The following is a 25,771-nucleotide window of genomic DNA, read 5'->3' on the forward strand; positions in this document are numbered from 1 at the left end:
GGATAATGAAGATGAAGCCAGTTATGTTCATTTAATCTTTGAGACCTGGTGGTGTGTATGGGATTGAAAGAGCCTGCCCCAGTCTCTTCAGCCGCTATCCCAACTCTCATTCCACTAGATTTCAATATAAAGTAGCCAATGGGAACCACTGGAATACCTGTTTGCATTCCCAGAAGGCCATATGAGATGCAGTTCTCTGAGGATGAAACAAAATATGTGGTTAGGCTTTGCCAATGTTCTGACAACCTTCCTTCTGCCAGAAAAGCAAATTCCTTGTTAGTACTAACAAGGGGAAACGGGTAGCCATTTGTCTGATAAGTGATGCCCTCCGGTATGTGCATGCAGCCCCTAGCTGCATGAATCTTGGGCTCAGACAGGAAAATCCCTACCCATTATCTGTGCCCCCACCTGTGAACCCTGAGCTTGCCCATGCCTAATGGAAGGTGCAGGCCCTCCAGCAGCTCAAATGAGGGAAGAGGTAACATGGCTCATGAAACCTTTTCACTTCTAACTAACTCAGTCCCAGGCAGCAGAAGCATGCCTGACAATACCATGGTTGTAAAGGAGCATATTCTACCCCCAATTTAGACCAGTTTCATACTATTTCCTAGACGGGAAGATCACTGATGACCCAGGAGCACGATCAGTGTTCTGAAAGACATTAGATTCCTCATTCCCTCCAGCCCCATCTGGTTTCCTTGGACCTTCTGTACAAGTGGGACATAGAAATGGAGGGGGTGGAGCCAAAATTCGATTTCTGTGTTCTGCAAAAAAGAAAAATCAACAAGGGTGGAAGCCTATGAACCAGACTGGTACTCAACCAATTCAACATATTACTAGCAGATGAGTACTTTCATGAGGTGGCTCTTGGGCATGTCCTTTCAGTTTTACAAGAGTGATATGAGCTGTGTACCAATGGCTGACTTGAAAGAGCGATACGTTTGCATCCCTATTTCTTAATCTAACAGGAAATGCCTACAAGACACTCCCTTAGCGCCTTTGTGTAGCACTAGAGACTTAAACCAGTTGTCTGTAAACACCATGGCTTGACAGGCCCCCGTCATCCCAAAGGAGAATCTCTCCCTTTATCGAATCCTTGTGCTATCTCTTTGATTCAGTGTGATTCCATGCTCCAGATTGCTCCCTTATCCCTTTTTAGAGGCTATCTAATATAGGGCTATGCAGGGGTCCACATTCAAATGGCATTCCTTCTCCAAAGTGTTTTAGAATCCTCCGAGCCCTACCTTGATTCCAGGGGTGGTTCATCCCCTGCTGGTTTCAGAGTGCTTTTGGGATCATGAACTCTTGATGCCCAACAACCAACTGCATCTAGCGTAGCCTGGAAAAGGATACTCTCTCATCCCAGATCATGTAGGCCCTGGAGTAGTGGTACTGATGGTTCCTTGAATTCAATGTTCTTGTGGTTCCCCTTTTGTTCAACCAGATCCATAGATTGCATTCACAACGAACTCCTTTAGAGTATAGGTATGCAGCCACTTCTGGGTTCCCCGAGGACTCACAAACATTGGTCTCACCAGGAAAAGACATAGCATGTAGATGCTTTTGCATAAAGGAGGGCTTGCTGGACATAAAGCTCCTTTTAAGGTATAAGAGGTTTTTAACCAGACAGACCACACCATTGCAAAGTACTTTCCCTGCCTCAACTAAAGATCGCTGATGAATGTCAGGATGTCTGTTAACGTAAAAGTGGCTACCTAGAAACTAAAGAATAACACAGTACTGTTCTGGTCCCATGAGAATGTCTCCCTTCTACTGGGTTATGGTTAAGTTCCACACAATGCTTCCTTGGTGGGCCAGGAGAATGCCGTCCCTCTTCTGATGTTCAGTCTCGGATAGCCTGGGGGAATGACTCCCTTCCCAAGGCCGGTTGGACTTTCCTCCTGGTCCGAATTATCAGGAGAATGACTCCCTTCACCGGGTAGTTGGAAAACAATCTCTTACAACTGGGGGGTCCATCATAGTCCATCAGCTAGGTGGAGTGGGTGCTTGCAGAAACTCTAAAGTCATCATTTTTCTATCGCTGAACACTGGATATGGCTTATTCATATATTTAGCCCTATTAAGAAACCTAGACTCTGTTCTAAATTTGATTTGGTCTGTATTGGCTTGAAACCCTTTTAAACCCATACCGTAATCACAAAATAATCCTATAAAGTGTTTTTTGGTTAGTCATTTATGCGGATCAGCTGGCGGCCGCACGCTGTCTCCCCAGCAGTCTAAATGTTTTCCATTGAGACAAGGGTTGTCCTATGGATACTCTTTTGTTTAAATCGGTTTCTAGTTTTCATGTTAATCTGGAGATTCTTTTTATCCTAATTTTTTCTACCTCACAAAGGCTGAAAGGGGTTGATTAGCTGGATGTACAGGAGGCTCCTAAATGACAGTTGGACTGGACAAATGATTTCTGTTAGACAGTTTGTTACATATCATGTTTATACTTCTGGCAGACATACAGGAAATACCACTATTGCCTATTTGGATAGTCTCCTAGGCAAGCGATTGACACACATGCTGTGAAGTCCAAGGCGACGTCCATCTCTTTTTTAAAGTCATGCTCTTCAGGAATTTGCAATGCAGCCACATAGGTAGAGTTTTGAGGTTTTGCTGAAAAACCTCTGTAAGAAATGGTCTCAATAAATAGACTGCCCTTTGTTGCCGGACTCTGTTTATTTATTTTTAAATTCCCATGGTGCTGGATAATGGGCCAAACATACCTGAACAGTACAAGGTATTCATAGTTTCTCTCGCTATCACACCTTTAGCGCCCCTCCTTCCAGGCGAACACTCTACTCTCTTCCTCTACCTTTCTCTATGTATTTGAATTGACTGGAATAAAGGACTGTGGTACAGGAGCCAGTGAGTGCACAAAATATTTGCACCCTGCATCCAATCGTCTTCAAATAGGTTGAATTTCTTGTAGGCAAAGTATGTTGCAGGTTGTGTTTCACGAGTTTGGAGGGAGAGACACAAAGGACTTCTGATGGAAAGTTCCTGTGGTTAGTAACTGCTATTGATTTTCATAGTTTAATAGCACACAAGAAAATATCTGAAGTTCTCAATGCGCATTTTCTGCCATACCACTTGATTCTACCATCCAATTTATTTGTATTCACGCATGCAATATTATTTCACACTGTTAGGTGAAAAACTCCAGGCTGGGAATCTATCGGTCACCTTACCTGTAGTCATACTTTAACAGTATTTGTGACAAGGTTCCCAATAACTCACTTGACAAATCAAATGAGCTTTAATCCAAACAATATTGCACTAAAACGGGCAATTGGAGCAGTCCATGGGGTAGTCCCTGTACACATTTGCCTCAACCTTGAGGGCATCTCCCATACCCCTAGCCTAGTATCCCCACTCAAAGGTTTTAGTGCAGCACAGATAAGACTATAGGTAGGGTATTCCTACTACCTAGCCTGTCCTTATCCTAGCCTTCACTCTCACTCCCTCAGGGTCTTCTTAAGTGGGATAGTATGATCGCCCTGGCATGCCTTTCCTCAGAGTGACAGTCTTCCCAGCCTTTTCCTTCACTCTACTCTTCCCACGCCTGCCTCCACTGTTCACCCTCCTCTAACTTTTTATTGTGTTCTCTCCACTCTGTTTCCTGGTCTTTTTGCTCTCTCGCTCTCCCTTCTCCTGTCCTTACTCTCCAGCTACCTCCTGATCTTATCCACCTCTCTAGATCTCACTCCTCTCCACACGTCTCTACTAGTCAATACCCTCTTGCCTCTCATTTCTCCCTCTCTCTCTCTGTCTCTCTACTCCCACCTCCTAGCCTACCTTTTTGCCACTCACCCATAGCTGAGCTATTCTCTCTCCCCACCACTTTCTCCTTCACATAGAAACAGCCAAATTGGTACCACCCACTCAGTCCCAACACCTTCCCTCTCTCTAAATGCACCCCAAATTATCCAGGTTTTCTTCCATTTGCTGCATCTTCCTCTCTGGTCTCTTGGTACTCCATTTGGTCCAACCTTACCCAAAAATTGTTCACTACAATTGACTCTGCTGGCTTTGTGTCACTCCCCTTCCTTTGTGGAAACTCGTCTCCGCTCCCATTGGTTACTTGAGCCTGCTTCTTTCCTGGGCCAATTGCTTCCTAATCTGTCCCTAACTCCTCCCATCTCCTCCCCGTTTTGGGCCCTTACTTCCCTTTTAGCCCCTCCCCATTTCAGCCTCCAGTTTTGTCTAGCTTGTCATGTAGTCGTCTGCAGTGTTTGTTCTGCGTCTCTTCTACTCAGTAATTGGAGGGTTAATCGGGAACAGGTGATTCCCAGGTGCACGCCTATTCCCTTGGGAGTTTCTGCTCCACCACCACTGTGTCCAGGCTCAGGTTTGTTGGGTAGGTGTTGGCTCTCCCCATTTCCATTAGAGTAACCAGTCATTTCCTCTTGTTCTGGGCTGGGTCTTGTCAATTGGACCGAGGTTGCTTCTAAACTGTACTGTACCCGTATTCATGGTTGACTCCGTGGGTCTGAAGTCTGGTACATGCTGGTAGCTTTAGCCCTTCGCACTGAGATGCCAGGTTGTCTGGTCACCAAACCTCTCTGAAAGTACCTGAAATAAACATAAACATAGACCTAGTCAGGACAGAGTCTGATGGGCATCTAGTCAAAGAAAGAGGCGCCATGTATATGGTGGGGAGATTTATCATTGTTATGCTTCATCCCTTCTCGTGGTGAGACTCTCAGCACTTTTTGCTCGCCTTCTGGACCTTTTTCTTTCTATCCCGAATGTGTGGAGCCTTTTTAGACTTTTTCCACTCGTTGGGTTCTGTCTTTTGGTTCTCTGTTCTGTGCTTTATCTTTTCTATGGAGTCTACTTTCCTTCATCTCTTAAGGCATCTGTGTTTTACTTTTGCAGCACTCAGCACCTTATGAGTAGTGTTGCTCGGAACCCTATGGGTTCTCCTTTGAGGTTCTTTATCCTCGAGTAACTACAGCTCTTAAGGATAGAGGAATACTTTGTAGCCCTCCTAAAACGTTATACTATGAGAGATTGGCACACACCACCTTATGTGGAGCGCCAAGGGCATACCTAGTATCCCCCTTCTCTCTGCTCCTGTGACTTTTTAGTCACATAGACCGCCCTCCATCTATGGCTGGTGGCACTGGACATGATCTCCCAACTGTTGTGCTATTTTTTTTTTACTGCAGACTGTATTCAATGTCTGTTGTGAACAGTAGGATAGCGTACTAACTTGGTGGCGCCTTTCTTTTTTCGCCATTTCTTGTGTGATTGTCCTTTGTTAGCCCTTCTACCATTCTAGGAGTGGGAGGTCGTGTGTGTGTTTTGCCTTTGGTGGGAACCCTTTTGTGTCCCTGCCTAAGCTCCATTTTGTCTGGGCAGGCAGGAAGTGGGGGGAGGGGTTTTTCACTCCCCTGCTCTGTTTGGACTGCCACCTGCCCCTTTCTGTAAACTGCTGATAGAGATTGCAGAGTAGTGTGTGCTGAAACTGAATAAAAGGTGAGGTTCCTGAGGTGACAGGCAAGTCGACCACTGGAAACTGAAGTAACCGAAGAAGAGAACCTTTGCAACACCGCGAAGCGACCATTGCTGTCCTGCCCCCTTTTTTATGCGACAAAGGAACTCCGAAGAGGACTCCCCTTTGACGGGTGGGAACAAGTCCTGCGACTAACTACAATCTTAGCCATCTCCAGAAGTGCTGTGTCTCTCCAGAGCTGCAGACCGCGAATACCAGGAGACCTCCGACCCAATTGCAGTGAATCATCTTTGAAAGGCTGAATCCGTCCAAGTCTTTGCTGAGTTCCAGGTGATTCATCAGAGACACAATCCGACTCATCCACGTCACCTCACCAGAGTACTGGAATCGAAGATTGATAGTGCAAATCGTTTGCTTTGTTAGTGCTGCAGAAAAGCTTCCAAAACTGCAGACTGACCAGCTGAAGAAATCTGTGCCAGAGGTCCTCCCTCAAGGCTGCTGCTGAGAGATCCTGTCCATTATCCTGCCTTTCGTCACCAGACCAAGGAATCCAGGGTGTTAGTGATAATACGGTAGAACTGTCATTAGTGTCAAACTCTATAATAATTGTAACCGCGAGAAAATACAAACTAACCAGTGGCCTTTGAAAAGTATCTACACGTAATCTTATGTGTTTAGGTTTCATTATTTAAGTATTTTAAAACATCTCGTGTAAATATAATGTATATTTTATATAAATGTACAAGTGTAACTGTTTCTTTGAACTACTGTAATAACTGGGTTCAGTGTGTGATAAACCGGACTGCTCTGCCGCTCTACCAAGGTTCCATGAGTAGTAAAGACTGATGCTGCATATACACAGCTCCTCAAATACCGGAGAACTGGGGATGGTGCCCCCTACCCTGTCCCCTAAACTTCTGCATACTGATTCTGCATAGCTCTGACAGTGTCCAGCCGTGACCGCTGTCACATAGTGTGTCATGGAATAATTCATATGACACTAACAACTAAATTATATGGGAACTGGGTGGTACCAGATAATCAAAAATGCAATATCACCAAATGTCGGTTGACCGGACTGGATAGCAAAGCAAAAAGGGTTGACAACCAAACTTCCTGGCCTATTTGCTCTGTTAGCCGGCTCCAAACCTTTTATTCAACATTCATTGAACAAAAACCATTATTACTGGCTAGGGCGCTGCCGGTTAAATCTTTTACTATGAGTTACAGTGCATCCCTTGGAATTTTCAAAGAGCTTTCTCTTTGGCCATTCTGCAGGCTATACAACTCAGTGTAGTTTGCAAATTGGTTTGTGTAGCCCACACATAATTCGGAATGCTACGCTCGAAAGCTAACGGCAGTGTCGGGCGTACCCACTACTGATCCCACGTGACCACCAAGGCATATCTATGCACTATTAACTTCTATGTACTATCAGGAGCAGCACTGGTTATGTTGTAGACACTTGCTGTAGGATTTTTCTTTGGCATTCTTTCCTCAGCCCACTTGGTTCACAGGCTTGGCCATAAGTATACTAGACTCTCCAAGGGTTCAGGTGGCAGGGCAGCCCAGGCCTAGTTCTCAGGAGGAGAGCAGGGTGTTCAAATGGTACAGCAAAACCTGTGATAAACACAAAATAAGATTGACTGTTTTCCTAAAGTCTACCAACAGATTACTCTATAAAACTATCCCTTGGTATACAGGCCGACTCTTCGTATAAGTCTGTACTACCCAAAGTTTTGGTAGAATGGCCGAACAGCCAGGATATTCTTAGGAGGAGGATGTGAGCTGTGGCCAAGTACAATGAACTCAGTAAATATATAGGCCTGAAGAAACATTCACAATCATTTGTAGTTATGGTAAAATAGACATTTATTTTATATGCACAAGGTTAAGTTATATTCAGGTATGTAAGTACTATTAAAACTAATCAACACAATGGAAAACAACTGCAATACTATGTACCAGTCATGAACACAGTTCAAGGATAAATCAGTTCACTTATCAGTCGCTCAGACCATGTTTTGTTGTCAGTAAAAAAAAAAGGGTTATTTAGCAGCAGCAATAGTAATGTACTACTTTATAATACTTTTCCAATACTTTAGCTGTCCTCCCCTACCTAGTTGAGTTCTTCATAGTCAGTAGAGGAGTGTGGGGGGTGCAAAGTCATGTGATGCAGCAGAAAAGATAAAGTGATGCATCAATTACTTTCATATAGAATGCCTTGGTGGAATAAAACAATTATCAGGGACCTTGGAAAGGGCTCCTTATAGGCGCACAAGCGTTAGACCTGGGCAATTGGTATCATTGAACACCCAAACACTGGATACAACACTCCAGTAACACAGAAGCGACAATTTGGCTTGAGGTAACTACTACCCTGAGCCCCACAGTACCTGAGGAGGTTTGAAGAAGATGCAGCTGGATTCTTTCCTATGCAGCAGCGGTGGACCGGGTCTCCTGTACCTTGGTCGTGGTGAAAGGAGCGACTCTGGCAGGGATGTTGCAGCAGCAGTCAAGTGTAATGACCCTCAGCAAGGATTTCTTCATACTCCCAAGTCAGTCTGCAGTTTGGGCGACTTTTTACAAGCGCTAACAATGAATGATTAACACCCTGGTCAATCCGCCTCGATTATCCGGTCCTGTACTCTGGTGAGGGGACCCTGAGGACGGGGATCTTGTCTCTGGAGGTCCAACTGGAGCTCACCAAAGTTCTGGGAGGATTCGTCCACAGGAAGACCATGCACTGCAATTGGGTCCGAGGTCCCCTGGTACTGGCGGTTTGCAGCCCTGGAAGTTCACAACATGTCGGGGGAGGGCTCGTTCTGCAGGTCATTGGATGGCTAGTTGGTCCCACCAGCTAAAGGGAAGGAGTCGTCCTCTTCGGAGCTCCTCTGTCGATTTTGAAAACCGGGTCAGGGCGGCGGTGGTTGCTTTGCATTTACTGAAAGGGTCTGCCAACGTCTCTGGCCGTCATATACTTCGGATCTTCTGTTCCATTGGTCGACTTGCCTTCTGTCTCAGGGACCTCGCCTTAAATCATGATTTCCCATTCATCCTCTGCAAACTCTCCTTGCAGTTTACAGAAAGGGGCAGGTGGCTCTCCAATCAGGACAGCCACCTACCAATGGGAACTAGTTCCTTTCAGGCACATCAGCAGACAAAGGATAGAGTTTTGGGATCCTTCCACACTTCCTGTCCTTGCAGACACACACACTGGAGCCTCAGCTGGCTACACAAAGGGTTCATGCCGAAGACCAAACTCACATCAAGTCCTCCCCCTCCCAGGATGGCAGAAGAAGGGCCAAAAAAGAACCGCTCAAGAAATTGCAATAAAAAAGGAACCACCATGTTGGAACATAGGTGACCCTCGTGTGCATAACCGCAACTGTGAATACAGCCTGCAGTGGAAAATTGCACAAATGCTGGTAGAACACGTCCACTGCCACCAGCCATAATTATAGGGTTGTTTCTGTAACTAGAAAGTTACAGGAGCAGAGAGAAGGGGTACTAAGTACCCCCTCAGCACTCCACATAAGGAGCGGTGTGCTGATCTCTCAAAAGGACTAGCTAGGAAGGATAAAAGGTAAACCCCTATCCTTAAGAACAGTTGTTCTTAAAGAAAATAAACTTATAAAGGAGAGCCCAAAGGGGCCCAGAGCAACACTGCACAGGGTGCTCCGCTGCGAAATAGAAACACAGATGTATTTAAAAAGTATGGAGGAAAGCAAGACTCCATAAAATAAAGTAAAACCGACAGAACAGGGCTCCCATGCTTAGAGAAGCAAAGAATCAGTGAGGGGGGGGAGGGCTCCCCTCATTCAGTAGAACAAGAAAAAGGTCCACAAGTCCATCAAAAAGTGCTGGTGGTCTCACTAGCGGAGGGAATTAAGCATAAAACTGATACATCTCCCTAACATTGACCACGCAGTATAATCTTAAGAAAATATAATATTTATATAGATAAGGGAAAAGCAAAATACCTATATTCAGAGGTACGTAACGATTATGCTGCCTAAGTAAAGCTAGTTTAAATGTTCTTGGAAGGTCTGTTTCCTAGGATGGAGAGAAGTATTAAGAGGTAGTACATTTTTTTTTCTGTCTTTTAGAAAAGGATGAAAATGGGCAGTTGAAATAAAGTCAAAGGGACAAAGGTTTGCGAGAAGTCTGTTTTTTAATGAGAAAAGTCTTACATTTGTAAAGAAAAGTACCATCAGTTGGAGATGGAACCCCTAATGAGGGTCAAGATAAAGAAGCAGAGCCATAGGGGGTAAAAGTGGCATCCCAGAGACCAGAGTTCAAGTGCGGGCTTTAATGATGGTGTACTGGAAGGATGGATTACAGATTCTCTGCTGGGATGGTCCTTGGAAGGATGTATTAATGAAAATTCTCTGCAAACCTTGCCTCTGGTAATTGCTGGAAGTTCGTGTTCGGTCTTTGGTGTTACAGGTGCTGCTCACTACACATGCTCTGTTCCTTTGTTCACTGGCTCAGGAGCAGGACTTTAACAATGATGTAATTATGAGACCTCAGCTAAGGGAGGATTGTAAGCAATTCATCTACTGGGCCACACCAGGGTGCAGCCAGCAACATTCGAGTCTTTCGGTTGCGTATCCAGTGAAAAACCTGCCGCAATAATCCCGTGGCAAAAAAAGCCACCGGTTAAAATACCCTTCTAAACGCATATATGATATGGCATTTATAACGTGACTGTACACAAGTGTTTCTTGGTGCCACAAGACAAGGGCACGAAGACAGGGAGGACAAGACGAACAATCCTACTAGGACTTGTCATTTGGATTGTGCGACAATTGAAGTGCAAGGGAGGAGGAGGGGGAAGTGCAGGGAGAGTTAAGGGAAGGGGAAGTGCAATCAGGGCAGTATGGCTCTGGTTAAGTGCCAGGAGGCAGGGAGCATTGTAAGGGTTACAATTACAGCCTCCAAGTGTGCGGTCAGCCAAGAGGCAGTTCCAGGGAAGACTAGTTGTGGAGGAGCCTGGTACCGAGGGAGACTGTGAGGGAACCAAGCAACCAGTCGGCGCAGCAGACGGGTAGGTTAGCAAGGGAGCGAGAGAGAGAAGGCAGGGAAGACGAGGAGGGTCTTGAGCTGCTTCTGGAACTTCAGGTGGACCGGGCTCAAGTCTGAGAGGGGGGAAACTTGCAGAGGAGAGAGCTCAACCCCCACTCTGCCTGGAGAAGCGTCAGCCCGCCAGAGTTGGAGATAGCTGAGCGAAGGGCTCTAGAAGGAAGGTATTTTAGAAGACTGAGTTGGATGTAGTGTAGGCCCTGGCCCCAGAAAGCCTTGTGGACGATGCATACGGTCTTGAACTTGACACTTGAAGCCACCGGGAGCCAGTGGAGAGATTTCAGGGCTGGAGATATACGGTCCCTGGGCTTGAGGCCAAGGATAAGTCTTGCAGTCCTGATCTGGATTAGTTGCAGGGGGCAAAGAGTAGAGGTAGGCAGATTGAGAAATAGGCTGTTGCAGTAGTCCAGTCTGGAGAGAACCAGGGCTCTGGCGACAGTGAGCTTCTGGGGGAAAGTGAGGAAAGGTAGAATACCTCTGAAGAGGTGCTGCTGGAAGTTGGCCTTTTTGGCAAGGTCCATGATCTGATTTAAGGAGAGTGGAGTCAAAGGTGATGCCAAGGTTTTTTGCCTCAAAGGAAGGCAAAGGTAGAGTGTCCAAGGAGGGCTGCCATAGTGGGAGGGAAAGCTGGAGCAGGGGGGGTCCCAATTAGAAGGATCTCTGTCTTATGGACATTCAGGCAATGATCGGTGGCAGCGCACCAATTTTGAATCGCGGATAGAGAGTAAGGAATGAGCGAGGGAGGAAAGGAGGCTGAGGAAGGCCTGAAAGAGAGCCCAGTGTCATCTGCATAACACAAAGTTAGAGAAGGTGGAGATACTGTAGGCCAGAGGGGCAGATAGACATTGAAGAGCCAGAGTGAAAGGATGGAGCCCTGGGGGACACATGTGGAGAGGGAGGTGGTGGAGAGAAAGGATCCAAGTTGGACCTGGGAGCGACGGTCCAGGAGGAAGGTGGTCAGCCACGCCAGGGCCTGATCCGTGATGCCCAAGTTCAGTCGGTTGATCAAGCGGTTGATAAGGGTGCAGGATTGACCGTATTGAAGACAGAGGAAAGGTCAAGGAGGATGAGGATAGAGGGAGAACTGGAGTTGAGGTTAGAAAGCAGAACTTCACGGATGTTCAGGAGAGCAGTTTCTGTGCCTCCCGACTGCTCTGAAGCCAGACTGATGGTCATAGAGGCAGCCAACAGATTCAGTGTGGAGGGTAAGCTGGGAGATGGCTCCTTTTCCAGGAGTTTGTCCAGAAACTGAATAGTTTGCCAGACATGTAGGATCAGCAGAAGGCTTTTTTTTAGGAGGCTGTGCACAAGGGAGTACTTGAGAAGAGAGGGGAAAGATCCAGCGGCGAAAGAGTGATTGCAGTAATCAGCCAAGGCTGAAGCAACAGTAGTCCTTGATGGTTCTGGAGGAGCAGGGGAGCACCTGTTTGTACGACACTTTCATAGATCGAACTTGTCTACAGACATCGTCTGTTGTTGTCAGAGCAAAGGAGGAAAAAGGAAGAGGCAGCCAAAAGGGGCTTGAGAGAGGTAAAGGAAGAGAAAAGCGAGGCTAGGATGTCCTGAGTTTGTGGTGAAATGAGCGGCCAGAGGGCCTGGGAGAGAACAGGAGAGTTGGAGACTGCAGTAGGATTGGCCAGCTCCTTGCAGATTTTAAAGAGTTTGGCTGTGTTGTTGGAGGCTGCAGAGATGCGTGGTTGGATATGGACCTTCTTCTTGGCAAACACAGTCTGTATTGCCTTTGGAGCAGGTGGCAGACCAGTTTGTAAGAGGATGTGCCTGACACCCTCCACTTCCTCTCAGCCACCCTGCACTTGTGTTTCAGGGTGGCAAGGTCGAGTTATACCAAGAATTGCACTTGGTGGTAGGCTTCAGACAGATTCTCATGACCGGAGTAAGGATGTCCACAGTGTTGAAAATGGAAAGATGCAGGTTAGAAAGGGCTGTATCAGAGTGCGAGCCAAGGAGCAGAGAAAGTAGAGGTAAAGGCGTCCACTGACACTCACTTCATGGGCCGAATGACCGAGAAGGAAGGTGGCAGTGCTGGGTTAGGCTTTGCTTGAGAGGCAAGAAGTTTCAGGAGAGAGGAGAGCAGAAAGTGGTCAGTCCAAGAGGGAGGAGTGGGTCAGAGAGGGGGGGATGTCTGAGGAGATGAGAACATCTAAGGTGTGTCCAGCAGAGTATGTCGGACCAAAGCGTAGAATGGAAAGGGGGAGAGAATCGCATAAGTTGCGGAAGAGCCCAGAGGAGGGATTAGAAGCATCCAGGTTGATGAGTTTTCAGAGGAGAAGTTGAGAGGTTGAGGCAAGGTGAGAAGAGAGGTCAGCCCATTCTGAGAGGAAGCGTTTGACCTGGCCAGGTGGCATATAGATGGTGGCCACAGTCAGAGAGAGGCCCGGAGAGATAGAGAGCCTGCAGATTAGGCATTCAAAGGAGGTTGACAGAAGCAGGGACCCACTCTGTAAAGATCAAGGCCACTCCATCCCCGGGCGGTTCGTTCTGGGCTCAGAGAGCCCTCGGGAGGAGAGTGTCAGAACCATGTCTCAGTGAGAGAGGACATCCAGGTCAAGGTCTTTGAGGAGGTGGCAGATGTCACAGGAATGTTTGACAGCAGAGCGAGGGTTGAGTAGCTACATGGAGCAGGTTGCCACATGTGGAAGACTTCATGGGTTGGGGTGCAGGAGTGAGGTACACCCAGCAGAGGCGGTAGAAGGGCCCGAGAGTGGGCAGAGGCAGTAGACTGCGGTGGCATAAGGGCCAAAGCTAGGGAGGAGGTTGGTGCCAGAGAGGTGGTAGAGGAGGAATGAGGTGGCAGAGGGGCAAGAGCTGTGTTAAAAGTGGCAGAAGAAGGGAGGAAATTGATGAGCCGCGAGAGCTGCCTATCAAGAAGGAAGGGATTGGGCTGAGAGCTCTGGACCATAACGGTACCATTGTGATTGACAAATGTGGGGGTGTGCTGGGGTAATCCCTTAAGGTAAAGGGAAGTATGGGGGGGCTGCAGGAGGCCTCCACATATAAATGTGTTTAAAAGTGCATTTTGAACTGCAGCTTTTTCGGTGCAGGGTTATCTCAGGCGACTTTCACATAGAACCTTTGGGTTGCAGGTTCAGCAATGGGGTTGGACGGGCCGGAGCTTCGCAGAGTGGGGAGATGGAACCAGGGTACTTTGCCAGGTGCTCCTAGACGAAGAGAATTGGGTTCAGCAGTCACGGAGGAGTGCAGAGCTGTCTGCAGAAAAGGGACTCCTGCTTCTGGGACAGGCAATACAGAGGAGTCCAGTAGATTCAGGGAGGCCTTTGGGCAGATGATGTGAACCAGCTGTCAAGTCAGATCGGAGGGAACGAGTGCCATAGTTGATTCTTTCTTTGTCACTGGACAGGCAGGGCTTGGTCGTTGGATTCCTTGGAGTGCTTAAAATGCTACTCCACAGCTTCAGTTCAGGTGTCTTCTTTTATCCCCCGCATGGAAAGCTGTAGTTAACCCCAGTCTCTTATTTACACACCAAGCTACATTCATACATTTTGCAGACAGTCAGTAGCTGGCCACCCACTCGGCATCCAAGTATTTGGGGAGGAGTTTCACACAAAGGATCAAATGAACATTTTCCCAATCCCGGAAGCCACATATGCCTGTCAAAATTGGTTCAGCCTGCTGCAGCACCCAACTCAGACAGGCAGGCATCACTCCCTACCCCCGACCCCCAACTTGCACACACAGGGGCAAGGTGTGACTTGTCGGCACTAGGAGTTGAACAAAGATAACTTCTACTTTAGGCACCTTGGGGAGTGGATCAAGTAGGATTCTAGACGAAATTATTCTACCTGGTGGAGGTTATTTTGCAGAGAGCACAGCTGAACCCATCCTAACTACATGACTAACAGGGAGGCTAAAGCCACCCTGGGACATTATGGGGAACCTTTCGGGGTACCCCTTCTTTGAGAGATTTAAGGACTCTTAAGGCAAAAGCATTAAAACACAGAGCCACACTCCCAGAGAGGCTTTAGGTTAGGTATGGCTTGGAGGAAAAGAGGAGCCCTAAACCAAAGAGTCATGCAAAGATTACAGGGAGCCACCACATCAGATAAAGGGAACTATCCACCTAGCACCTCCCATGGGCTCGTACCACCTGTGGTTAGTGTCCTGTAAACCTTGTTAAATGCCCTAGCTCTGCTTAGGCTTTTAACTCTGCCTTTGGGGACCCTAGCACCTGATCCAGGCCTTCTGAAACTTAAATGGTATACCGGTGTATGAGAATGTACTAACTAATCATTAGGATTTACAGTCTTGCATTTAGTGTTGGAATTGAAAATTAAGCCTTGGAATGCTTTACTGGCAGCGCAGATTTAATAAATGGAATTATTTCTAAACATGCTGCAAATGTTACGTAAAATATATCGAAGCATTTTCTTTTTTCTGTTTCAGCACTCTGCAAACTCAGCATCTTCCCAAATGCAGTCCAGGTCCATGGTGAGGCCCCTGGAGTTGGCAAGGCCAAGCCAAGCAACGTCTGCGGAGAGTGAAGCCTTGAAAAAGGAGCTGGATACACTGAGAAAGTACAATGAGGCTGCAAGAGAGGAGAACAGTAAACTACAGGTAGAATTGTCCCGCAAGACTGCTGACTGCAGGGCCCTGGCGGCCCAGTGTGAGAGGACCAAGGCAGAGTCCGATGAGCAGATCCGACAACTGGAAGATGCCCTAAAGGACGTGCAGAAGCGCATGTTCGACTCAGAGGGCAAGGTTAAGCAAATGCAGGGCCACTTTCTGGCTTTGAAAGAACACCTGACAAGTGAAACCCTTCTGGGCAGTACCAAGTTGTCGGAGGATCTGCAGGAGCAGCTTAAGGATATGAAGGCAAAGTATGAGGGTGCGTCAATGGAGGTTAGCAAGTTAAGGAACCAAATGAAACAAAATGAAATGTTGTTGGAGGAGATGAAGAGAGATGAAGGAATGCTGATAAAGGAGAATCGGAAGTTGCAGGAAGAACGTGGCATGTTGGCAAGGGAGCAAGAGAAGGATGCTAAGAGGGCCAGGGACTTGGATGGTCAGCTCAGAGAGCAAGAAGCCAAGTTGGCACTCACTGTTCCGGCTGAGAAGTTTGAGAATATGAAGAGTTTGTTAACCAACAAAGTCAACGAGAAGGCGAAGCAGGTTGTTGAGGTGGAGCAGGCACTTGGGAAAAGCCAGGCAGAGCTGAAACGTCTGCTGGAGGAGCTGGAGATGTACCAGGCTAGGATGTCTGAAGGAAGCCAGGAACATAAGCAACTACAGGGTGTACTAGAGAGAAAGTCGGAGGACCTTGGGAAAGAAGTTGCTGAATTAACATTAAAGAACCAGACTTTCCAGAAGGATGCAGAGAAAATCCGCCAGGAGAATCGCCTTCTCCAGCAGCAGATGCGCAAGCTGAAAGAGGAGCTGGCGAGTCAGTATGTGCCTTTAAAGTTGCATGCTGAGCTAAAGAAATCATGTGATGTGAAAATAGAAGACCTTTGCAAACAACTAGATGAAGCTATGCAGAAGCAACAGCAAGTCAGGGTGGAAATGGAAACCCTGATGATGGAAAAGACCAGTTTAAGTGAGAATGTGAACCACCTGCAGGCTGTGTATGTCCCACCTGAGAAACATGAAAAGGAGACCACAGCCCTGAAGTCCAGTGTGGCTGGTCTCCAACGGCAACAAGAAGAACTGGTGCGCAAATGTAATGAAGAACAAGAGAAAGCCAGGAAACTTCTTACTGAAAACGAGGCTCTGAAAAACAGCTTAAATAACCATTACCTGCCGGTAAGCAAGCACCAGGATGTCACCTCCACACTGACCAGTGCCTTGGAAAAAGTGAAGGGAGAGCTGGCTAAGCTTCAGCAAAAGGAGCAGGTGACCCAGCAGGAATGCACAAATTCCAGGGAAGAGTGTGAAGCACTGAAGAAGCAACTTTGTTGCTTACAGGACCAAGTGAAGACTCAGTATGTGAGTGTGGTGCACCACAGAGAGAAGGTGGATGCTCTAAATCAGCACCAGAAGGAGCTTCAGGAAGTGAACAAAGAGACATTGACAAAGTATGTGAAGGGGCAGGAGGAAGTGGCCAGGTTGCATGCCGCAATTGAAGGGCAGAAATTGGAGTTGGACACACTACAGGAGTGCATCAAAATGAAATATGCCCCAGTGGCCAGTTTGGAAGAGAGGGAGCGGTCCTTTCAGGCGACTGTGAATGGACTGCGAAACCAGCTGGCCGAGCAGGCTCAGAGGAGCACCGACAGCCAGGAGGAAGCAAGGAAGTGGCAGCAGGAGAGCGAGCGTTTAAAAGCAGAGATCCAATCCCTGCAGAAAGACATTTTCAGCCAGTCTGCGCTGCAGAAGAGCAACCAGGAAATTGAGCAAGAGTTCACAAAGAAACTGGATGTGTTGAACCGCGAGTTGCGGGAGGTGCTACAGAAGTATGCAGACATGGAGCAGGAAAAGGAACGGCTGGAAGATGAGAATGCAAAACATGTGTCTGAGGCATTGGCAGTCCAGGCACGACTACAGGCGCACTATGCTCCCCTGGAGCAGCTGGAGAACCTGAAAAAGTCACTTGGGGGCAAGATGGAAACCCTAGAAGATGAGCTGCGGCACAAGAGAGAGGAGTGTGAGCATGCACTCGAGACTGTGCAAAAGCTGCAGGTGGAGCTGGAACAGCAAAGTAGGATGTCCTTCCCTCTTACTGAACACACCAAGGTAAAGGAAGAGCTGCAGAGGCAGGTGGCTGCATTGCAAGGCCACTTAAGACAAGAGGAAGAAGTGAGGAAAGTAAAGGAGACCATGATCTCGAATCTCCAGGCTGACATCCAGACTTTGCAAACCAATGTGCAAGAGTTGCAGAGGAAAGCGGCGAGTAACGTCTCCGAGTATGAAGCCACAAAGTGTGCTCTGGAAGCACAGGTGGCCAGCTTTCAGGAGACCATGAGGGACCTGCAAGAGAAGTACAAGGACAAGTGTGAGGAGGCTGGGCGGGTACAGCAAGAGGCTGTGCTGGCCAAGGATGAGGCGGAGTGTCTGCAGGCACAGAGCCTCCGCATTGAACAGGAGATCCGTGAGCTGAAGGAGAGGTATGACACGTCTCTGGCAACCATCGAGGACTTGCAGAGGAGCATCCAGGAATCCACCAAGCAGATTGAGGCAAAAGATAATAAGGTGAGTAGAAATGAAAGATGTGTGGGAAGGGATAAAATGGAAGCCCCTAGAGGCAGTGGCAGGCCACCTGCTAATGGAGGTGACGTTTAAGTGGTCTATAATCCTGCCCTATTGCTCCACCACACCCTTCACCTCCCCTGATCTTCACTGGCAATGGGGCAGGAGAGTCTAGCATAGGTTGGAAATAAATCGCTCTGGAGTGGGGCTTGGGCAGGAAGCCATAGAAGGCAATGACACCTCAATCTCCAGTCTCCTTTACTTCGAGGGGTGGTGTGGTAGGCTCTCAGTCATTGGGAATGGGAGCATGGGCAGAGAGCTATTGTGCATGTTGGAGATGGAGTCCAGTATGCGAGCTGGCACAGTAGACATCATGCCAGGCAGGCAAAGAGTGTTCTGTGTCATCTCAGATAATTCACATCATAACTGTATAACACTGAAAGAAATTGTTTTTTGAAATGTAGATGTTTTTATTTATCCAGTATCTATTCTGGAATATTTACTCCTTTATATTTTTCCCTCAGATTCTCCCAACCTACCCTATGCCCCCCCCCCCCCCCTTGTGCTGCTTTCCTTAATTACTCTATCCGCCCCATACTGCTTAGTCTCCACTGTACCAGTATTAGATCTCATTTCTTGCACATAGTCTTTATTCTCTTCTCGTCCACCGCAGTAGCCATGTTCCCTTTCTGCCCCTCTTTCCGTTGCTGCTCAGTTTAGTGGGAGTAACGTGATTTGTAGTTTCTTTTGCTGAGCAGCAACTGTATTCTCTGGAGAGAAAAAATCATGTACAGAGACTTCTCGTTTACAGGACTGTGCCGTTTCCACAGAGCTTTCTCACAAGGCATTAGGAGGCACTATTGTATACTGACCCTTTACATTGAATTTGGCAGCTTGGCTTCTGAGGTCTTAGTTTGGGTAATTAAACCTTCCACCATAGCACATGCATATTTTCAAAGGAAGCTAAGAAACGTGCTATTCTACTAGATAAGAGATTTGCCACTTAAAAGGTTTATTAGAAACTAAAATAAAGGGCGCACTGACATTTGTTAACATTGAGAAGGACCTGGCTTGCCTTGCCTATCTGCCAAAGTAAGCTTGGCTGCATTAAACGCATTGATGAATGGGTATCGCATTTCTTTTTAATTTTCTGTAACAAAGTTGCACTTTGTTACAGTAGGATGGTGAATTCCAGGTTTTGTCATAAGAACAGCATTTACATGCAGCTGGAAGTCTTAAGAGCCCACCCTCGATTTCTTCCTTGGGTTATCCCACCATTCCCTTTTAATAAGTGATTAAATCTTAAGCAGAAACCTCTTTTATACATTGCAAGAGAATAATCATGCAGATTTCTTTTTTTTTAAAGGAATTCAGAACGCCCAACCTGTTTCTGTAGATTGGGTAATCTTCATGAGTGAAATTCATAATAAAAGCACACTATATTCAAATATTCTACAAACAACCTGATGGTCTGTTTCTGACCAATTCGCAAGAACTTAACCAGTAGAAAAATATCAACGTTTTGCCTTCATTGGCAATAATCCATTACATGATGTGTTGGGCTGCTGCATGGAGTTCATTGCACACTTTCATAAGTTACTTATGTAGAGATGTATCTGTAAAGCCAGGTTTACTGGTCGGACAAATGATTATTTCGAATCAGTGTAGCCCGGCGTCAAGTTGACTCCATCTTATGCTTTTTCAGGATTAATAGCACTAGAATGTTTACATTTGTAATGATTCAGTATGAAAGTCTACCTTTGGTTACTGGCAACTATAGTTTTTTTTGCTGCTTTGTATCTTTTATAGGTTTGCCTGCAAACCTGCTACACTTCCTGTTTGGTTTAAACGATTTCACATTCATAAAGTAATTTCTTGCACACCGGGCATAAAATCATAAATCCAAATAAATAAAAACATCTAAATGGGACAATATCTAGGGTTATTGTAAGGCATGGGTTGTTTTGTATACAGCTCTTTTACTCACAACCTATTAGGTTTTACATATTGCAACGTCTGCCATTTTCATGGTCCCTAGAAGCTTCAGGACCTGCAACAGATTGGTTGGGGTTCGAATTTTTTGATACGTTAGAAATGGTGAAGGCAGGGCTTAGGGCTCCAGGGAGGATTTTGAAGTGCGGGTATTCTACTCCTTATGTTTTAAAGTTGAAAGCATGATTGTTTCCAGAGTAAAGGAATTTATTTTCCCATCATTGGAAATATTTTTGGGGTGAGCAAAACAATAGTTATCCTTTTGGAAACCATAATTCTTTGTGTATTAATTTGTCACATAGTCTTACGACACACGCACATATGAAAAAAGCTCTTACGATGCACTTTTATGAAGCACACACATATGGCATGTGCACACATAACCTGCGCACGCACATACGATACACTCACTCTTAACACACATGCATGACCTATAAGCTTCTGAGGCACGCGCACTTATGAGGCACACGCTCGCATGACACATGTACACAATAGGTGCTTGCAAGACACGCGCAGGTTCTTACACCACGCATCCGATGATTGTCTTATGACATACACAATTACTACACACATTTTTCATATGTATAGGAAACATATTGAAGATGTACATTTTATACATGTACACATTTTACAACCTTTATAAACCAGACACTTGCACACCAAACATTCATATGCCTTACATCATAAACTCTTAAGGCACTTTTTCGGACACATGCACTTATGACACAAACTTAAACGACCCGGTCGCCTACCTATAGAAGGGCTAGAATACCTGCACTACATTACTGACAAGTTCTACCTGAAATCGACATGTATGAAAGGTACCTTACGTACATGTACACTATTCTACATGTAAAAACTGACATGGATTAAATTTGATGTTCATTTTCATATGTGTAGAAGATGTGTACAAGATGTAAATTGTGTTAATGTATGAAATGTTAACCATATAACATATATGCCATACTCTCATATGCCAAACACTCGTAGGCTATACCCTCAACAAACCATCGACCTCTCTGAAATTAGATATTTAAAAAAAGGTTTTCTATCAAGAGTTAAGGTTAACAGAACAATAATTTACTCTATAAAGAGTGGGGATAATATAGTTAAGGTACAAACAAAAATGTACTCTACACCACTGCAAAGTAAATTCTAAAACTCATATAAACACTGTCCTTAACTTTACAAAACCACCTTAACACTCTCTTCAAGTATTAGGTAGAACACATCAATACCGTAGCTGAACAGTGTTAAGGTTGGGCTTGTAGTGGTATGGAGAGAGTTTGATTCTTGCTTTAAGAAGTGTTTTCATATCTAATATTTATATACATATATGGCAGTCGTGACTCTCTAGTTCCATTACACATTATATGTTGTAAACATTTGTCGCTTTGTTAGTCCCGTTTAAAAAAAAATAGACAATCTGGAGTTCTGATTCCTTTTATTAGACTAATTGAGAATATTATCCTTAGATAGCAGAATAATTCGTTTTCGCAAGTGTCAAAGATTGAAGAATGAGGTATTTTATTTACACTTTTGTTTGTTTAAAGGCCTTTCGTGATGCAGAATATACAAGATAAAAAACATAATTGTAAAACCCGGTACAATTTAGACCCAACCACAGATAAAATGCATTATATTTATAAATATGATTTTATAATTAACAGCAACCAAAATAGACATAGATAAAATACATATTATATAAAAAAAATAAAAACTGTTAAAACTATGTAAAAAAAAAAAATGTCAAATGATCATGGTCATATCCTTCTATGAAGGTAACTAATTGACTTATGGGGAGAGCAGGGAGGAAGAAGGAACATCAATAATTTGCCTCCTAACTTGCAGCCCCAGAAACCATAAAACCCAGGCACTCTACGCTCAGAGACTACTGATCCTGTTGGTTCTCTGTCACCAGGAACCATAAATAAAGCATGCATTTAATTTTTTGATGACTTGATCTAAATTCAGCAAAAGAAATTACATTGCAGCATTTGAGTTTACTGAGATAACCTCTCTCCTTAACAGAGCAGTGATGCAGTACGACCTTAGGGGTTCCTAGGCTGGGCGTATGAGCATAAAGTGTGTCAGGTCTTCCTCCTCTGCGTCAAACATTTAGCATTTCAGGGTTAATATGCCATTCGAGGGGATTGGGTCCTCGTCCGTATTCCATATCTATGACGGTAATCACCACAGCTGTGCTGCTTCGGAAAATCTGTCTGCGTCTATGACGTCGATACGCCGCCCTCGAGGACCTCCGCTGACGTCACTGGATGTTATAAGTAGGATGCACTACGCCCGTAGCCTCGGTTCCGTTTTTTCTGTGAACGTGTTCGCTTCAGGAATATTGGCACGCCTCCGTTTCTGTTGTTTCTTGGTTCTTCGAACCTGTTCGTTTTGTGAAGTGTCTTCTTCGTGAAGGATGTCTACCTCGTCTTCCACCCCGCGTCCGGGATTTAAGAAGTGCGGGGACTGTGGGTCCAAGATGTCGGTTACAGACTCGCACAACGCCTGCCTCTGGTGCCTCGGGGAGGCCCATGACACGGATGACTGTGTCGACTGCCAGTCGCTCACGTCTAAAGCCTTGTGGGAGCACAAAAAGAAGTTACCGGTAGGTAAGGTGTCTAAGCCACGGAAGTCAAGGTCTGCAGGGCTTTCGACGGACGATTCGAGAGGCGACTCTCCGCGTCGTCAGAAGTCCAGTGGGTCTCGGTCCCGGAGTCGGTCCCGCCACTCCTGCCTCTTTGAGGCACTCCCGGAAGCGCCGTCATCGGTCGCCTTCCCTGTCCTCTTCCGAGGACTCCGCCCGTTGGCGGGTCGCTTACCCTACCAAGCAGGCGCCGCCAGAGGAATGGGCTTCCTTCGGGAAGAAAATGTTAGCGATTCTCAAATCGCAGGGCACTGGTCCGTCCGCGCCTCCGAGTGGGGTCGGTCATGATCGGTCGAGAGACACGGCTCGCACGCCTTCGGGCTCGGGTGGTCAGCACGATTCGTGGGAGAGGTCCCGCTCGGACAAGGGGAATCGTTCTCATCATGTCCTGTCCAGGTCCCGGTCCTCGACATGCTCGAGACTGTGTGAACCTGTGATGTCTTCGAGGAAGACGTCGACGCCGGTGGCGCCGAGGTCGACAGACTCTTTCGAGGCCCTGCCTCCGAAGAAGTCGTCGGCGCCCAGGCTGTCGAAGGACACGCTCGGGGCTCCGGCCTCGAAGCCTGTGTCGACGCCATTGATGCTCTCGGCGCCGCGTTCGGTGTCGACGCCGAATCACTCGATGCCCTCGACACCTTTAGAGGCTGTGTCAATGGGGGTAACCCGAAGCTCGTTGGACCCCACTAGAAAGGCTCTGGCCAAGGTCAAGCATGGTTTTGGTTCACATTCTGTGCCTTCTTACCGCCATCTTGAGTTTATTTCAGAGGTGGATGAGGGCTCTGATGATGGCATGGTTCCTAATATGGTGCCAGACGAGATTCTCTTGGGCCATAGCCAATTTGAGGAACTGAGGCAGTCCCTGCACGATGCTAGTGGGCTGGACACCTCTCCGGAGGTGGAGTTTTGTAGGCCTGAGCCTGGCACTCATGCCGACTCCTCGTACCGGCGCCTTATGTCGAGGGTCACCGAGTACCTGGGATGGTCTGCTCCCCCGGGGCAAGTTTCTTCAGGATGACCTTACGGATATCCTCGACCTTGGTCCACCAACTGACCTGGTACTGCCGTTTCATATGGCTCTACAGAGGAGGGTGGCGGCGGCTTGGACTGCTCCGGAGAGTCTCCCGGCAGTGGGCAAGTCTTTGCTGCGAAAATACCGCCCAGCCAGTAGCGACCCCTGCTACTTGTCCAAGCACCCCACTCCGGAGAGTTTGGTGGTGCAGGCGGCTACGGCCCCGGCAAAGCAGGCGTCATATCCTACCATCCCTCCTGATGGGGACGACAAGCGTTTTGACGGCTGGGTGAAGAAAGTGTTTTCTTCAGGGGGCATGGCGCTTCAGGCGGCCAACTCCGTATGTGCCTTGTCACGTTTCACGCACACTCTGTGGAACTGTGTTTCCTTAGCGGCTGATCATATTCCCGAAGGGGACGAACGGGATGGTTTCCTTGCCATGGTTCAGGATGGCAAAGATGACATGTGTGGGGTCGTTCAGTCGGGTTTGGACCTGGCAGATTGCGTCAGCCGCTCCATGGCGGCGAGCACTGTGATGCGCAGGTTTGCGTGGTTGCGGAAGTCGGGGTTTGCTCCTGATGTGCAGGCCCGGCTCCTCAACATGCCCTTTGACGGGGAACATCTTTTTGGCAGCAAGGCTGACGAGAGCCTTGAGAGGTTGCAGACCTCAAAAGCTGCAGCAAAGTCGTTGGGCGCTGCAGTTCGACAACCTCCGCCTTTTCGTCCTAAGGGACAGCAATGGAGGGGAGGTTCCTTTCGTTATTACTCATACTTTGGTAAAGCGAGAGGAGCTGCCAGTCAAAGGGGCCACCATAGGAGTGCCAGAGGTGGAAAACAAGGTACTCGAGGTGCCAAGGCCGCTCAGGCTGTTGCCTCTTTGCCACCAGGCAACGCCGCAGCCGCTTCAGCTCAGTCATGAGGCCATGTCCCATGGTTCACCGGTTGGGGGAAGGCTGGTGCAGCATCTTGCAGAGTGGCGCGCCATTACTTCAGATGTGTGGGTTCTGGAGATTATAACTCACGACCTACTGTCTTCCTTTCCGGCAAAGGCCTCACGACAATCCACCGGGGAATCTCTTTGAAGAGTCCGGATCCGCTCCTTGCGCAGGAAATTCAATCCCTGCTGGAGAAAGGCGCCATAGAACTGGTGCCTGTAACGGAGAGGAACAAGGGATGGTATTCCCCTTATTTTTTGATTTCCAAGAAAGACGGGGGATTGAGACCCATCATGGACTTGCGCGGTTTGAACAAACTCCTCAGGAAGGACAAGTTCAAGATGGTTACTCTCATGTCCTCCAGGCCCTTCAACTTCAGGACTGGTTGGTCTCTCTCGACCTCAAGGACGCTTATTTTCATGTGCCCATACATCCAAAGCACAAGAAGTACCTGAGGTTTGCGGTTGGCAACTCGCACTTTCAGTTTCGGGTCCTGCCGTTCGGATTGACCTCCACCCCAAGGGTTTTCACCAAGCTCATGGTAGTGGTGGCTGCACACCTCAGGAAAGGGGGGGGGATTCACGTCTACCCCTACCTGGACGATTGGTTGATCAGGGCGCGCTCTCCCGAGCAAGTCCTGGATCATTTGTCAGTCACCTGCCACTCCCTCCACAAGCTGGGCTTCTCCCTCAACTTAAAGAAGTCCCATTTGTCACCAACTCGGAGGCTCCAGTACTTCGGAGCAGTGCTCGACACGTCCCTGGGGCAGTGTTTTCCTCCCCAGGTGAGGGCTCATCACATTCAGCAGATGGTGCACAAGTTTCAGCTTGCCCAGAGTCTCCTAGCGTTGGAGTTCTTGAGATTGCTCGGCCTCATGGCATCCTGCATTCTTCTGGTGCCGGAGGCCAGGTTGCGGATGAGATCTTTGCAATGGGCACTCAAGCTCCAGTGGTCTCAGTCCTCCGGCAGGATGTCGGATCCTGTTCAGGTGCCATCCTCGGTCACCCAGGACCTTCTGTGGTGTGCCGTCAAAGACAATCTGATGAAGGGGGCTCCATTTTGGCTACCGTTGCTGGAGGTGACGATCGTGACGGACGCATCCGTCACGGGATTGGGAGCTCATGCCAACGAGTTGACAGTCAGTGGTCGTTGGGATCCGTCGGAGTCCAGACTCCATATCAATCTGTTGGAGGGCTGTAAAGGCTGAAGGCTTTTTTGCCGGCTGTGCGAGGGAAGAATGTCCTGATCCTGACGGACAACACGGTGGCCATGCACTACCTCAACAAAAAGGGGCAGCAGGCTCACTTCCTCTGTGCAGGGAGGCGATGCACCACTGGTTCTGGGCAATCCAGCAGGAAAGTTTCGATCTCGGCAGTTCATCTGGCCGGAGACGAAAACGAGACGGCGGACGCTCTGAGCAGGCAGAGCGCGATCTCTCACAAGTGGGAGTTGGCTCAGGAGATTCT

General features: G+C 47.4%; 1 protein-coding gene across 6 annotated transcripts in view; it reads left to right on the top strand.

Annotated features, from left to right (window-relative positions):
• The window catches only part of UACA (uveal autoantigen with coiled-coil domains and ankyrin repeats), a 523,730-nt gene that overhangs the window by 453,279 nt on the left and 44,680 nt on the right, over positions 1-25,771 (top strand). For all 6 annotated transcript variants that reach the window (XM_069624208.1, XM_069624210.1, XM_069624213.1 and 3 more), the window contains one exon: positions 14,978-17,719. In XM_069624208.1, the coding sequence (XP_069480309.1) occupies positions 14,978-17,719 (2,742 nt within the window). The remainder of the gene's footprint in view (positions 1-14,977; positions 17,720-25,771) is intronic.

Source organism: Ambystoma mexicanum, chromosome 11, assembly GCF_040938575.1.
Source record: "Ambystoma mexicanum isolate Mex_15411 chromosome 11, UKY_AmexF1_1, whole genome shotgun sequence".
In the NCBI taxonomy this organism is placed as follows: Eukaryota; Metazoa; Chordata; class Amphibia; order Caudata; family Ambystomatidae; genus Ambystoma; species Ambystoma mexicanum.